General features: G+C 38.6%; 2 protein-coding genes across 5 annotated transcripts in view; one reads left to right on the top strand and one right to left on the bottom strand.

The window, feature by feature from the left end:
- The window catches only part of GFM2 (GTP dependent ribosome recycling factor mitochondrial 2), a 76,155-nt gene extending 62,812 nt beyond the window's left edge, over window positions 1-13,343 (top strand). For 2 of the 4 annotated variants that reach the window (XM_030323022.1, XM_030323031.1), the window contains one exon: window positions 12,956-13,134. The gene's annotated coding sequence lies outside the window, so the exon portion shown is untranslated. Of the gene's footprint in view, window positions 1-314; window positions 334-12,955 lie in introns of those variants that run through there. The other 2 variants (XM_030323004.2, XM_030323015.1) reach the window with 2 other exon arrangements.
- Window positions 1-16,980, bottom strand: part of HEXB (hexosaminidase subunit beta) — a gene marked incomplete at its 5' end in the record, with an annotated part of 32,065 nt that overhangs the window by 2,323 nt on the left and 12,762 nt on the right. Inside the window, 7 exons of the mRNA XM_030321786.1 lie at window positions 645-717; window positions 1,620-1,706; window positions 2,358-2,538; window positions 3,941-4,070; window positions 6,065-6,166; window positions 14,523-14,633; window positions 14,884-14,930. Of these exons, the coding sequence (XP_030177646.1) occupies window positions 645-717; window positions 1,620-1,706; window positions 2,358-2,538; window positions 3,941-4,070; window positions 6,065-6,166; window positions 14,523-14,633; window positions 14,884-14,930 (731 nt within the window). The remainder of the gene's footprint in view (window positions 1-644; window positions 718-1,619; window positions 1,707-2,357; window positions 2,539-3,940; window positions 4,071-6,064; window positions 6,167-14,522; window positions 14,634-14,883; window positions 14,931-16,980) is intronic.

Here is a 16,980-nt window from a genome sequence, read left to right as displayed (position 1 = left end):
AAAAGTATCAACCTTAAGGTTGGATATTTAACTTCTGCCTATATATGACACTGTATAGGTATAATCAACTAAGGCTTCACTCCCATTTGTCCCACACTACCATTATTCTTTCTTTGGAACTGTGAGGATGTCACTAACTCTTCTGGAAAGATAATAGTAGTAGCTGGATTTGAAATTCTCAGTTACCCAAAGGAAAATAAAAAGTGTGTATGTTGACAATTATTGCTACCTTCGTAAAGATTCATCTGTTTTTGTTTGTTCTACCCTTGTTTTTGTTGTTTTACTTTTACCCCACATGGGACTCAATCCCACAGGATTATGATCTGGGCTGAAATCAACAGTTGGATGATCAACCTCCTGAGCCACCTAGGTGCCCATGTTCTGCCCTTGTAAAACAAAACAAAACTTCATGTGCTTCAACTTGTGACAAATAATGAGAATAGTGGGGGGAGGAAGATGGGAGACATGAAAGGGAGGCACTAGCCTTGGTCTACAGCTATTGCCTAACAAAAGTTTAAACTAAAAGGTAAGTTAATTTTCCCGTAATGTTGGGGACAACTTCATTAGGGTTCCTTCCTTCCAAGATGTTAAAATAGTAAGTCTCTCGTATTATCAGAATCAAATGCAGTCTTCATACTTCTCACCTTCACGTGATCATCAAAAACCTCTTGCCAGACTATGGATCCCTTCTTTACAGTTGAAACAATACCCAAAAGCCTACCATTGGGGGAAAAAAAAAATTTTCAGATCACAAGCTTAACAGTATATTTAAAGCATGCAGGGTTTCTATGAAGGACTACCATGTTGAGAGGTGCCTTGCACCTCAAGTTGGATTGTGACCCAATGCGGTTCCTGCTTTCCAGCACATAGCTGGGGACATCACACAGCAGAGGGGTTTAAAAGTCATCTGCTGAATGAATGTGCTACGTACATCTCCAGGTGGGGAAGACATGGCAATTCAAGGTAATATACAAACCACCATCTCTGGTTATTTGAGTATCTTAGAATAAACTATAAAATTGCTGGCAGCTAGTCCACAAATATTTCCTAGTCTCTAGACAATTCCAGGTATTGTGCAGGATTAGAAAATTAGAATGTACTACACAAAAAGCAAAATAGGAATAAACAGCCACATGTGGCTGTGCTATCATACTGGACATAAGAGATCTAAAGTAGAAGAATGCTCCTGGAGTTAACCAAAGGGAATGAATTCCACAGGCTGGATGGTGATGAAGACTTCACAGGCAAAGCAGGACTTTGAACTGAATTCTTTGAACAGAAGACTGCTCAACATTATTTCATCATTTAATGCAGAAGTCTTAGTCATAATGTCAGTGATTTAAAGAAAGCAGTGCATACTGCTTCCTTCTTGATTTTTCACTTTGTCCAACAAGGTATAATATCTATCTATCTATATATATATAGATAGATATCTATATATATAATATCTATATTATTATATAGATCTTTGACAAGGGATAATATCTATATATCTCTATATATAATATCTATACTTTCACAAGGGGTAGAGAGAAAATGAAAAAAGAGTACTAAATAGCTAAAACTTTTACAAACATCACAGATGAAATAAAAATAGAGGAGGCTTATAAGTAACTTACTTTTGAAGGTAGAAAGATTCTAGTCTTCTAAAATCTTTGCCAAAACCTTTCTCCTTCATGAAACCCTGGATTTCTGGATTAGACTCCCTTTAACAAAAAAACAGTGATTAAAACTACATTAAAAGTTTGATAAACCCAATCTATTTAAAGCAGCATAGATCTCTATTAAAGTTTGTAGACAGAAAATAAGCCTAAAAACTTTGAGTTACCCAGGTTTTTCATTACAAATAATTTTTTCCAGAAGCTGGTTACTTGTGAAAATAGCTTTCCCCACCTCTCTCCTCCAACTAAGGCTATTTGCAGAGGATTTTTGTTTAAATGTTTTATTTAATTTTGACAGTGTGTGTGTGAGCAGGGGAGGGGCAGAGAGAGAGAATCCCAAGCAGGCTCCATGCTGTCAGCACAGAGCTCATGACCTGAGCCAAAACCAAGTCAGATACTCAACTGACTGAGCCACGCAGGCGCCCTGCAAAGGACTTTTATTTGAGAAAAATCTCCCCCACCTAATCACTGCCTTTTCACTAAAGCTGTTCTTGTTCACTGTAGTCTGTTTCCAGTCCCCACGGTCTTCACGTCTTGATTCTCCTTCCTAAAAGCTTTTATTCTCAAGTTATGTTGCTGACTTAAAACCTAGCAAGCAGAGATCTTTCCCAAATCTTCCTTTTTCACGTGGAAACTTCTAATAACTACTTCAAATGCAACGGTTAAAAAAGTAAGGCTTTTAAAGAATTGTCATACCAACATTTAAATTCCACTTCATCTCCTCCCAAGTGAACGAAGTGATCCGGAAACACCATACTAACTTCCTTGAAAAACTGAGACAGGAAGTTATAAGTTGAATTCAGAATAGGGTTTATAGGTCCAAAGGTCCCAGACTGCTCATGTTCATTGTAACATGGAGTCAGGAGGTCTTTCTGACCTGGAAGAAGAAGTATTTTAATCACAAAGACATCACTTTGCATGTGATTATACTATTTTGTTGAAGCTGTAAGAGAATTTATACAGAAAAAGATAACCTTATGAGCAATTGTTCCTTGAATCCTGTCCCCTGTACCTCTGTTTGCCTTTCCTCACCCTATTTTATCCATTTCAGATATCTCGTTTATTTGGAACAAATCTTGACCTCACCCAAACCCTTTTTCCTAAATTTCAATCCATATTTCAGGTTCCCTGCTCAACACAATTAGATATCCCAGCTGCACTTCAAATACCATCTAACAAAAGCCAGATTCTCTGTTCTGTAAGCTCCTTCAGTAGCTGCTCCTGATTACTGTGTTCTGGTAAGCGTTTACCATCTTCCTCCTCTTTAAGTTTTCCTTCTTCTGTCAGCGTTGATCAGTTGCCAAGTTCTAGGGATGTCTCTCAGTTCTGTACATTATTTTCCATTCCCATTAACACCATTCTGGTCTAGGACTTCATCTCCTTCCCCTTCCAGTCGACCACTTCCTCACATAGGTTTTCCTGAAGTGTGGTTCCCATGAGTCCTGATGGAGCCCACATTCCTCACCCCAGGCCCTCCACACTGTACTTCACCAGACTGATTTCTCAATATTCTCCATATCTACCCTAATAGTACTGAACAATTATAAATGCCAGGTGCTGTGTTACATGTTATTTAACCCTCAAAAAATTATATGATAGTTACTACATTTTAGAGATGGGGAAACTGAGGATGAGACATTCTACAACTTGATCAAGGTCACTCAGTTTATAAAAGGCAGAAGTAGGATTCAAACCCAGACAGTGTGGCTCAAGACTCAGTTCTTAACCACCCTATAATGCTTCCTACTCTTTGCTGCACTACACTCCAACTAATGCCCTTCCTCATGTTATTCCCTTTACCAGAAACATGAATATATTCTTTGATCTCGCAAAAGCATTTTTAGTGTTATCCAGGAAACTATTTCTTAACATTCACTTAGCATGTTCTACTTGTAATTTTTCCTTTAGACTTTTTTTTCCCCATACTTTAGGCAGTGACTTGCTCACAACAGACACATAATAACTGAATTCCATCTGTCAATAGTGCTACCCTTGTGCAAACCACAAGGTATTAAGAACAAAATGAACAGGGACGCCTGGGTGGCTCAGTTAAGTGTCCAACTCTTGATTTCAGCTCATGTCATGATCTTATGGTTTGTGAGTTCGAGCCTCAAGTCAGGCTCTGTGCTGATAGCGTGGAGCCTGCTTGGGATTTTCTTCCTCTCTCTCTGCCCGTCCCCCACGTGCGCTGTCTCAAAAATATCAACATTAAAAAAAAAGAAAATGCAGGAAGGACCTCAGGTATTCACTCTTTGCAACTTAAAAATGACACTCCTTACCTTTTCCCCAAGACTGTGTATGTCCAGGGCTATCAAATTCTGGTATGACTCGAATCCCTCGTAATCTGGCATATTCAATCACCGTATGGACATCGTTTGGTGTATAAACATGAGACAGAGAATAGCTGCCCTGTAAAGCCGTATTTATTAAAATGTATGAAATGGGTTTGTCCAGGATACTGTTAACAGTTCTGTTTGCATAGTGATAGGTGATTTTTCTTGTGTAACAATGTATTATAAACAGTCCAGTGTGGTGGTGGACGACTCATTTTTTTTTTCTTTAATCCCCACTTTTATTCATTCATTCATTCACAAGGAAGCTCTACGCCCAGTGTGGGGCTTGAACTCACTACCCCAAGATCAAGAGCTGCATGGTCTACCGACTGAGCCAGCCATTTAAATTATTTACCGTATCTTATTAGCTCTCAGCACACTGTGGGTTAATTCCAGATTTACTAATAGAACTATCTCTTCTAGTTCCTCTTGGTTCAGGAACATCTATCCTCATGCTATTTCAACCTCATGTAACCATACAACAAATACAAATAAAATGTTTAACTCCAAAGTCAAACTTGTGAAAATGGAAAATACATTCCCCTTGTCAGTTTTAGAATAAAAATTCACACGCTATTACAAAGCTGAGCTGTTGCCTTTCGAAGTCATTTTTAATTACTATCAGCTTTAAAAATTCCCCCAGACATATTCTGATAAGTGACTTGATTTTTTTTTTTTTAAGATTACCCTCAATCCCTTTATAGGTTACACTTGGGTTGTAACTAAAAGTTGATTAAAGGTGTTAGCATAAAGCACATTTCTCAAGGCATAAATATGTAAATATTACATATAAATTATAAGCTATATCTAAATTTATACATAAATGTAAATGCTCAACTCCTAAAAAGTAATCCTGTCTCACCCCCCCCAAATTTGTATCTAATCAAGATGAGATCTAACTACTCATAGTAAATACAGGACAGGAGAATAATTGACAATATGAGAATGCAATCAGCAAAACCCAGACTTTGGGAACTAGACAAATGATTTAGTTTAACAAAAATGGCAAATTACAAAAAAAAATAGATGGGCGGGGTAGATACCTATAACACCAAGACAATGGACACACTAACTGACCACAATGTATGGAACTCATTTGCATGCCATTACAAATAAGATTTTGTTCATTAAAACAAGGTAAAACACTTGGGGAAATATAAATAATGATTGATTAGCTGGATTACTGTTAACTTTTCAGCTGCAATAGTATATTATGGGTTTGTTGTTATTGTTTTTAAAGAAAGACCTTTTTACAAATGTGATGTGGTGTCTGGGATTTTCTTTAAAATATGGTAGGAAGGGAGGGTGAGTGTAAGTGATACAAGATTGGCCAAGTTCTGATTACTGAAGTTGGGTGACAAAGACATGGAAATCTCTGTCTTCTATGTTTACTTCTGTGTATGTGTGAAATTTTCTGTAATAAAAAGTAAAAGCAAACAAAAACGTGAGTGCCAGTAACATTTCAACTTATACTACATCATAACATTGGAGAGAGCTTGGGTACGGTGGATAGAGGACATTTAGAGTCCTGGTTTTGTCCCTTCCTAATTGCGACTACAGATAAGGATGTCAGTCTCTCTGTATTACAGGGAGATTAAACAAGATGACACGGGCTTGCTCCCACCTCCACTGATTTATAATACAATTAATTTGAACACTTCTGAGACAGCGATTATTTGCTAAGAAGCTCTCATCTCTAAAATTCTCGATGTAGTTTTTCAGAAAGAAAAAAATCATTTACAGTATCCGGTAACAACTCCACATTAGGTGACAAAAATACTTAACCTTCTATTAGTTATGAATGCTTCAGGTCTCCTCTATTCATTTAAGTTTTTAAAATTTTATTTATATAACTACTAGACATCACTTATTTACAGTAACTTAACCATTATAAAAAGTTTTATGGATCTAAATTGCTAAGCCACGGCCTATTAAAGAAGTTTTTAAACCACAAACATGTAACTTTTATATTTTAATTCCATCCATAAGAAAAAACATGTAAGCTCAAAAGTTCTAATGAAATCATACAAACATTTTTGAAGACAGACTACAATAACATGAATTACTCACTTTGTTGCTTAACTCAGGAAAAGTGACACTCTGATAAGGGAAAGACTGGTCATCAACTATGTGCCAGTGGAGAACATTAAATTTATTAAAAGCCATGGCATCCTGCAAGCAAACATGTTAAAAAATTAACATACCACAGATATAATACACACACACACAACCCAACTTACTTGTCTATATTCAGTATTGTCTCCAATGTGTCTACTTCGTTTTAGGGGTGCCTGAGTGGCTCAGTCGGTTAAGTGTCCGACTTCAGCTCAGGTCATGATCTCATGGTTTTTGAGTTTGAGCTCTGCACTGGGGTCTCCGCTGTCAGTGTAGAGGCTGCTTCAGATCCTGTCCCCTTCTCTCTGCCTTCCCCTCGCTTGCTCGCTCTCTCTCAAAAATAAATAAGCCATCAAAAAAAATTCTTTTGGGGCGCCTGGGTGGCGCAGTCGGTTAAGCGTCCGACTTCAGCCAGGTCACGATCTCGCGGTCCGTGAGTTCGAGCCCCGCGTCAGGCTCTGGGCTGATGGCTCAGAGCCTGGAGCCTGTCTCCGATTCTGTGTCTCCCTCTCTCTCTGCCCCTCCCCCGTTCATGCTCTGTCTCTCTCTGTCCCAAAAATAAAAATAAACGTTGAAAAAAAAAAAAAATTAAAAAAAAAAATTCTTTTTCAGGAGCGCCTGGGTGGCTCAGTTGGTTAGGCATCCAACTCTTGGTTTCCACTCAGGTCATGATCTCACAGTTCGTGAGTTCAAGTCTTGTGTGGGGCTCTGCGCTGACAGCACAGAGTCTGCTTGGGATTCTCTCTCCCTACTCTTCCTGCACGCTGTATCTCAAAAATAAGTAAATAAAAATTTAAAAATAAGTTACTTTTTCAGCAAAGCAAGAACGAGAAAGAAGTACAAATTATATGGTATGTCACTTTTATTTTTTTTAATGTTTACTTATTTTTTTTTTTTTAATTTTTTTTCAACGTTTTTTATTTATTTTGGGACAGAGAGAGACAGAGCATGAACGGGGAGGGGCAGAGAGAAGGGGAGACACAGAATCGGAAACAGGCTCCAGGCTCCGAGCCATCAGCCCAGAGCCTGACGCGGGGCTCGAACTCACAGACCGCGAGATCGCGACCTGGCTGAAGTTGGACGCTCAACCAACTGCGCCACCCAGGCACCCCGATGTTTACTTATTTTTGAGACAGGGAGAGACAGAGCATGAACGGGGGAGGGTCAGAGAGAGAGGGAGACACAGAATCTGAAACAGGCTCCAGGCTCTGAGCTGTCAGCACAGAGCCTGACGCAGGGCTCGAACTCACAGACTGTGAGATCATGACCTGAGCCGCAGTCGGACGCTTAACTGACTAAGCCACCCAGGCGCCCCTGGTATGTCACTTTTTAAAAAGCCTATTCAGCATCTGTATTTATTCTAAACAGGGAGCTCTAACTTTGTTCTAGGAAAAGGTAGTCATCTTGTGAACTCCAATTCAATTCTTGTGAATTTAGGCATTGGCCTAGAACAGAAAATGTTCATTTTTGGGAACAGAGCAGGGGGAAAAATGGAGTATTTAAGTATCAGGACTTACAATTCCCACAGAAAAAGTCATTTACAGAATTCATCACAATTCTGACATTTGAGTGCTATCCCTTCTTTAGCAATCAAAGAAACTTGGTATACAAATGCAAAATTCTCAGGAATTTTTGGGGAAATTGCTATCAATTTGATTGATGTTCTAGAGGAATAAACAATGTATTATTTATATAAAATATAAACAGACTATTGTAAAAAGATAAAAATAGTAAAAGGGTAGATTTGTTTGCCCTACCAGCTAAAACTTAAAGCCTCTTTTCTCCATCAAGACTGAAAGGATTTGCTGATGCATATGGAAATAGCTTACCTACAGGCAATTAGGCAAAAGAGTAAAAGTCTTCTAGTGCCTAATGGCAAGATTTTTACCATCAGAGGAAGGAGTGCCTCAGTAAAGACCAGGGGCTTGCAAACTTTTTTCAAGAAGGGCCAGACAGTAATTGCCTTGGTTTTATGAGCCACATGTTTCTGTCACAACTGATCCTGCAGCTGTAGAGCAAGATAAAATGTAAACAAATGGATGTGGCTGTGTTCCAGCAAAACTTCAGTAGCAGAAACAAATACAAACTGGATTTGGGCCTTGGGCTCTAGTTTGCCAACCCCTGATATAGATAAGAAATAGAATCAGATAAAAAGGTAGAGGTCAGGTAGAAGATACAGTAGGAAGATCCCAAGTTCACCTTGTCCCATTGACATAACAAGATATCTTAACAGTTATATCTGGACAACTAATACTAAAGACTGGCAGAACAGACCTTCCACAGTTAATCAAAGAGTGAAGGCCACACTGAAACAGGAATGGAGATATGGTTGGGAACCAAAACCCTGGTGAGACTAACCACAAGCAAGAGGGACATCAGATGCACAGAGACACGAGCCCCCACACCAGACACCCAAGATACTGGGGACTTGCACTGAGAAGACGTGTCTCCATGACATCTGGCTTTGAAAACCAGTGAGACTTTTAAAATCAGTGCACTTACCTCCAAGAGCCAGAGGGCAACAGGAAACAAAGTCTCTGCCCTTAAACAGCAAACATAATAAATAACCACCCACACAGCACAGAAGCAGCAGTTCGTAAAATGCCTGGGTATGGTAAAGGAGATTTATTTACTAATCTCAGAACATGCACCAGAAGGGCAGGGATCTTGAGGAGACCTTCTCTAAGAATCAAAGTGGTGGCAGGCACCAATCATTTCTCTTCTCGCCACACCTAGATAGCTAACACCAAACACCTCACCTGCTTTGCTAACACCACGGGCCCCACCTCATTCAAAGTGCCTCCTGCCCCGTGGAGAGGAGGAGAATAACCCCATATACCAACATGCCTGCAGTTCCAGCAGCTGAGCCTTTTAGCTGGCTTCTCAAGAACAAGTCCTGCTGGGAGGTGCTCCCACAACTGCAGCAGAGAGGCTAAGTCCAGACTAGTTTGACTGCTGCCCACCCCCCCACCCCCCCTGAGCCCACAGTGGACTCAGGCCCTTCAACAGTGCAGGGACCAAACCCTGCGTGCTGTACTCAAAGCAGGCAACATGGGTCATTAGAGTCAAATGAGCTAAAGGCAAACAGCTCAACCGCAACAAGGCACATGCAACCTACACAGGAGACATCCCTGGAACACCAGATTCTAGTGACCAGGAACACTGCTACAGGGCACCAAAACACCTCTTCTACATAAGGTCACTACTTCCAAGACCAGGAGACACAGCAGACCTCCATAATTCATAAAAACAGAGAGACAAGATGAGAAGACAGAAGAACAGGTCCCAAATGAAAAGGACAAAAATCCTAGCAACAGAGTTCAATGAAACGGAAAAGCAATACACCTGATACAGAATTGGAAGTAATGGTCATACCTGAAACTAATATTCCACTATACATTAACCTCCTGGAATTTAAATAAACAAACAAAACAAAGTAATGGTCATAAAGATACTCAGACTTGAGAAAAGAGTGGATAAACTCAGAATGTCAACAAAGAGATAGAAAATAATGAAAGAACAGATAAAGAATTTAGTAACTGAAATAAAAAAAAAAACTAGAAGAAACAGGTTAGAGGATGCAAAAGAACACATCAGTAATCTACAAGACACAGTAATGGAAAGCAACCAAGATCATCAGCAAAAAAAAAATTCTAATATAAAATGAGAACAGCTTAAGGGGATCCAGATGACATCACGAGTAATAACATTTGAATTAGAGGAATCCCAGGAGAAGAGAGAAGGGAGTAAAAACTTCTCTGAAGAAATAACAGCTGAAAACTTAATCTGGGGGAGTAAACAGACACCCATATCCAGGAAGCACAGAAAGTTCCTACCAAGATTAACCCAAGTAGGTCCAGATCAAGACATGTAATAATTGAAGCAGCAAACATAATGATAGCGGATTTTAAAGCTACAGAGAAAACAGTAACATACAAGGCAAACCCTATAAGGCTGTTAGCTGATTTTTCAGCAGAAACTTTGCAGGCCAGAAGGGAGTGACCTGATATATTCCAAGTGCTGGGAGGAAAAAACCTGCAAACAAGAACATTCTACCCAGCAAGGTTCTCATTCAGAAAAATAGTTTCTAAGGCGAACAAAAGTTAAAGGAGCTCACTACCATTAAACTGGCCTTAAAAGAAATGTTAAAGGGACTATTTTAAGTAGAAAGGTAAGGCCGTAAACAAGATAATTATGAAAGGAAAAAGTTTCACAGGTAAAAGCAAACATATAATAAAGGTAGATTAGTCATTTATAAAGCCAGTATGGGGGCACCTGGGTGGCTCAGTCAGTTGGGCGGCCGACTTCGGCTCAGGTCATGATCTCGAGGTCTGTGAGTTCGAGCCCCGCATCGGGCTCTGTGCTGACCACTCAGAGCCTGGAGACTGTTTCGGATTCTGTATCTCCCTCTCTCTCTGACCCTCCCCCGTTCATGCTCTGTCTCTCTCTGTCTCAAAAATAAATAAACAAAATAAATAAATAAATAAAGCCAGTAGGGAGGTTAAAATACAAAAGATGTAAAATCCTATCTATAAAAATCAGTGAAAGGATATACACACGCAGAAGATGTAAAATATGACATCATATACATAAAATACAGAGGGGCGGTTAAACTTTAGTGCTTTTAGAATGTTTGAACTTAAGCAACCATCAACAGACACAGAAAAAAAAAAATAAAGAGAAAGGAGTCCAACCCTAACACTAAAGAAAGGCATCAAACCACAAAGAGTGCAAAAGAAAAAAGGAACAGAGAAAAACAAAAATAACCAGAAAAGAGTAAACTGGCAATAAATACATATCTATAATTACTTTAAATGTAAATTGACTAAATGCTCCAGTCAAAAGACAAAGGATGACTAAATGGAAAAAAATACAAAAAAAAACCCAAAAAACAAACCTAAAACAATACCCATCTATATCCTGTCTACAAGAGACTCACTTCACACCTAAAAAAACACACAGACTGAAAAGGGCTGGAAAAACATACCATACAACATACCATAAAAATCTAAATGGAGACCTGAAGCCATAAAACTGTTAGATGAAGGGCACCTCAGTGGCTCAGTCAGTTAAGCATCCGACTTCAGCTCAGGTCATGATCTCATGGCTCAAGAGTTCAAGCCCCACGTAGGGCTCTGTGCTGACAGCTCAGAGCCTGGAGCCTGCTTCAGATTCTGTGCCTCCCTCTCTGCCCCTGCCCCTGCCCCACTCACGGTCTCTCAAAAATAAACAAACATTTAAAAAAATGAAAGAAACTGTTAGAAGAAAACTTAGGCAGTAATCTCTTTGTGACCTGCCTTAGCAACATTTTAATGGATAGTTCTCCTTGGGCAAGGACAACAAAAACAAAATAAAACTTTTGCACAGTGAAGGAAACTGTCCACAAAACACAAAGGCAACCTACTGAATGGTAGAAGACATTTGCAAATAATATACCCCAGGAGGGGTTAATATCCAAAATATATAACAACTTACACAAGACCAAAAAAACCCCAATATAATCCAATTAAAAACGAGCAAAGGCCCTGAATATTTTTCCACAGAAGATATACAGACGGCCAACAGATACATTAAAATGTGCTCAACATCACTCATCATCAGTGAAATCCAAGTCAAAACCACAATGAGTTATCTCTCTACATTTGTCACAATGGCTAAAATAAGACAAGAAATAATAAGTGTTGGATATGGAGAATGTGAAAAAAACCCTTGTGCACTGTTACTGGTAATGTAAACTGGTACAGTCACTGTGGAGTATGGAGGTTCCTTGAAAAAATTAAAAGTAGATTTACTATATGATCCAGTAATTCCACTAAAGGCTATTTAACCAAAGAAAACAAGAACACTAATTTGAAAATATATATGTGCCCCTATGTTTACTCCAGCATTATTTACAATAGCCAAGCTGTGGAGGCAACCAAGTGTCCACTGATAGATGAGTGGATAAAGAAAAGGTGGTGTGTCTGTGGGTCTGTGTGTATATGCACATACATACATGCAATGGAGTATCAGACACAAAAAAAGAATGACATTTTCAGTTTATTTTTTGCGTATGGTGTAAGACAGTGATCCGATTTCATTTTTTGCATGTAGCTGTCCAGCTGTCCCAGCACCATTTGAAGACTGTCTCTTCCCCATTGTACATTCTTGCCTTCTGCCTTCTTTGTTATAGATTAACTGACCTATTTCTGGGCTCTCCTATGTTCCTTGGATTTGTGTGTCTGTTTTTGTGCCATTACCATACTGTTGTGATCATGGCAGCTTTGTTATTATATCTTGAAATCTGGGATTTTTATATTCTCAGCTTTGTTCTTTTTAAAGATTGTTTTGGCTTTTCAGGGTCTTTCGTGGTCCCACACAAATTATAGGATTATTCACTGTAGTTCTGTGAAAAATGCTTTGGGTAATTTTGATTGATAGGGATTGAAATCAATCTGTCAATTGCTTTGGGTAGTATGGACATTTTAATTGTATTAATTCCTACAATCCATGAGAATGAAGTATCTTTCCATTTGTTTGCACTGTCTTCAGTTTCTTTCATCAACATTTTATAGTTTTCAGAATACAGGTCTTTCACCTCCTTGGTTAAGTTTACTTCTAGGTATTTTATTCTTTTTGATGCTACTGTAAGAGGATTGTTGTCTTCCCTTTCTGCTATTTCATTATTAGTGTATAGAAATGCAATAGATTTCTAAATGTTAATTTTCTATACTACAACTTTACTGAATTTATTGGTTTTTGGTGGAGCCTTTAGAGTTTTCTATATATAGTAGAATTGTCATCTGCAAACTGTGGCAGTTTTACTTCCTTACTGATTTGGATGCCTTTTATTTCTTCTTGTCCAAGTGCTGCAGCTGGAACTTCCTGTACTGTGTTGAATGGAAGTGGTGAGAGTGGACACCCTGTCTTGTTCCTGATCTTAGAGGAAAATCCTGACAAGTGTGCAAATTTAAGAATGCTTATTCGGGGCGCCTGGGTGGCGCAGTCGGTTGAACGTCCGACTTCAGCCAGGTCACGATCTCGCGGTCCGTGAGTTCGAGCCCCGCGTCGGGCTCTGGGCTGATGGCTCAGAGCCTGGAGCCTGTTTCTGATTCTGTGTCTCCCTCTCTCTCTGCCCCTCCCCCGTTCATGCTCTGTCTCTCTCTGTCCCAAAAATAAATAAATGTTGAAAAAAAAAAAAATGCTTATTCTACAGTACTGTTTATGATTAATTAACCTGGATGTTCGTCAGCATGAGAATGGTTAAACTCACATCATGGTATAAAAAATGGAATATTCAACGGTTTAAAAAGATGGTACAGACCTTATATATTCTTTCATAAAAAGATGTCCATAACATGTTTTTTAAGGTAGGAGAAGTGCAATTCCAGTTAAGTTTTTTAAAAAGTCATGTCACACCTCAGAGCCTGGAGCCTGCTTCAAATTCTGTGTCTCCCCTCTCTCTCTCTGCCCCTCCCCTGCTTACTCTCTTTCTCTCAAAAATAGATAAACATTAAAAAAAAAAAACTTTAAAAAAGGGGCGCCTGGGTGGCTCAGTCGGTTGAGCGTCCGACTTCGGCTCAGGTCATGATCTCACAGTCTGTGAGTTCGAGCCCCACATCGGGCTCTGTGCTGACGGCTCAGAGCCTGGAGCCTGCTTCCGATTCTGTGTCTCCCTCTCTCTCTGCCCCTTCCCCGCTCATGCTCTGTCTCTGTCTCAAAAATAAGTAAAAAAACATTAAGAAAAAAGAAAAAATTTTTTTAAATTAAAAAAAGTCATGTCATGTGTATTAATATTCATTTTTAAGGGCAAGACGAGATAAATGGGGCACAGAAATTTATGTCAACCTTTGGTAATGCAATTATGGGGTTACTATCTATTTTATGCATATCTATGTTCGAATTTTTTATACTAAGCATTTATTTCTTTCATAAGAGTGACAACAATGTCTTTTAGAGAATAAAATTCAGGACAGTAGTGTGAATGTGAAAATCCCTTTTTAATAATATGGTGTGTTCAGAAGTGATCAAATAAAAGTATAGAAAAACATGGGAGGAAAACCTTCCTACCCTTACAAATTGATGATCGTGCAGATGAACCAATAAAAAGTAGACAGGAGAAAATAGCTACCGTCAACCTCACCCCCAACTCTCACCATCTGAAGTCCATATTTCTTTGGAACATTTCCCTGGCAGCTTCTAGCCAACTTTCTATGACACTTTAAATAAAGTTCAGTGGAGGACACTGGCTTTCTCAGCTGAGGAAATATACTTTCCAGGGGAGGGAAGGAAGAAAGCTCAGTGCTTCAGTATATGACAAACCATCCCCCTGTTTCAACCTACACAACAGCGTAAATAACCCATATTAAGGAACACCATAAAAGCACACATCTTTGGAATAGAAAATGGATAAAAAAAAATAATAATCACCTACCAGAGTTTTGAGAATGCTCTTAACTGGCAGAAAGTGTCTGGCTGTATCAATTAAAATTCCTCTATGTGGAAACCTTGGAGAATCAATAATGTCGGATTCATTGACGGTGAACTATAAAACAAAATAAAATTTTAATTTATTTTTAGAATATTCTCTGGACTTGAGTTCAGCGAAGACCGTATCTATGCAAGCACTGGATGAAAGATTAGAAGAAAGTGTCAAGTTTACATTTACCAAAAAAGATAAACATTTGGAGAGAAAAAAACACTCAAGAAGCAATAAACAGCTAAAAACTTTACATTTTTCTTATAGTAAAAGGGATAGCCAATAATTTTTAGTAACATATAATAATCATACTTACAGTCCCATAAGAATCTTGATAAATTAACTGGCTAAAGGTCTCTAAACCTAGAGAGAGTAAAATTCATAATTTAATGCATTACTTTTATAACATATTAAGTCAGTAAAAGTTGTATTATCCAAACGTAGACCCATAACCAGATAAGGCAAATAAAACTAACTATAATGTTACCTCTATACCTCTAACATATTTTCTAAGATCAAAGCTCAGTTTTAAAAAAATCCCTGTTGCCATCTAATTAAAATGTTTTACTTCATTGTACCCATACCCTGGGTTTTGTTGGAATGATCAACTTAAAAATGAATAGTGACTTCATACAACAAAATACTAGTTACTTAATAAATATATAGTATTATAAAAAATAATTTCTATGCTAAAATATAGTCACTTTAAAATATAATACACTTGGGGTGCCTGGGTGGCTCAGTCAGTTAAACATTCGACTTCCACTCAGGTCATGATCTTGTGGATTTCATGGGTCAAACCCCACATTGTGCTCTCTGCTGTCAGGATAGAGCCCACTTCAGATCCTCTGTCTCCCTCTCTCTGCCCCTCCCCCATGCATGCGCACCCTCTCTCAGAAATAATAAATAAACCTTAAAAAAAAAAGTATTAGAAGGTACATAAACAGAAGGGAAAAAGGATCAAAAGCACCATTAAAATATAAATGAGAGCCCAACTTAAAACTCAACAATGTTTTACTCACAGCTACAAAGAATATCTCCTGAACATTTTTCACTCAAGTGGATTGTTTCCTTAGTAAACTCTATTACACGCCATTTCCTCTAACTGCCCTTGACTTTACTATATATATTTTTTCTTTAAATATTTTGAAGTGATCTCTATATCAAACGTGGTGCTTTAACCCACAACCCTGAGATCAAGAGTTGCACACTCCTGGGGTGCCTGGGTGGCTCAGTCGGTTAAGGGTCTGACTTCAGCTCAGGTCATGATCTCACAGTTCGTGGGTTTGAGCCCCATGTCAGGCTCTGTGCTGACAGCTCAGGGCCTGGAGCCTGCTTTGGATTCTGTGTCTCCCTCTCTCTCTGTCCCTCCCCTGCTCATGCTCTGTCTCTCTCTCTCTCTAAAATCAATATATTTTAAAAAATTAAAAAAAAAAGAGTTGCATACTCCATTGACTGAGCCAGCCAGGTACCCCCAACTGTACCATAATTCATCATTCTAGCTGACAAGTATAAAGCCAGGGAAAATTTTAACCTAAGAATAGTTCAAAGTCAGAAATGAATCAGGAGACATAACTGATACTACAGAAATAATAAGGCTAAGAGACTACTATGAACAATTATAAGCTAACAAATTAGACAACCTAAGTATTTTACTATCCATTTCTTCTAAGAAATGGATACATTCCTGGAAACATACATACTAAAAAACCTGAATCTTGGAATAGAAAAACTGAAAAGACCACTTACTAGTAAGGAGATTGAATCATTAATCCAAAACCTCTTGACAAACCAAAGTTCAGGACCAGGCTTCAGAAGTGAATTCTACCATTTAAAGAAGAATTAACACCAATTCTTCTCAAACTTTTCCAAAAAACAAACAAACAAACAAAAAACAGAAGAGGAGACAACACTTCAAAACTCATTTTCCAGGGCCAGCATTACCCTGACACCAAAACCAGGTAAGGAAAAAAAAATTACTGGCCAATATCCCTGATGAACATTAATACAAAAATCCTCAACAAAACAGTAGCAAACTGAATTCAGTAATACATAAAAAGAGCCATACACCATGATCAAATGGAATTAATTCCACAAGTGCAGGGATGGTTCAACACCTGCAAATCAATGTGATACACCATATTAACAAAATGAAGGACAAAGTCATAAGATCTTTTTTTAAAAAATTTTTAGTCTATTTTATTTTCTGAGAGAGAGAGCGAGCAGAGGAGGGGCAGAGAGACAGGGAGAGCGAGAATTCCAAGCAGGTTCCACACTATCAATGCAGAGCCTGATGCGGGGCTCGAACCCACCATGATACCATGACCTGAATCGAAATCAAGAGTCGGACACTCAAATGACTGAGCCACCCAGGTGCCCCTAAAATCATAAGATCTTAACAGATGCAGAAAAA

Source organism: Lynx canadensis, chromosome A1 (genome assembly GCF_007474595.2).
Source record: "Lynx canadensis isolate LIC74 chromosome A1, mLynCan4.pri.v2, whole genome shotgun sequence".
In the NCBI taxonomy this organism is placed as follows: domain Eukaryota; kingdom Metazoa; phylum Chordata; class Mammalia; order Carnivora; family Felidae; genus Lynx; species Lynx canadensis.
The sequence above is the reverse complement of the archived record's forward strand: the minus strand, read 5'-3'. Positions and strand labels throughout refer to the sequence as shown.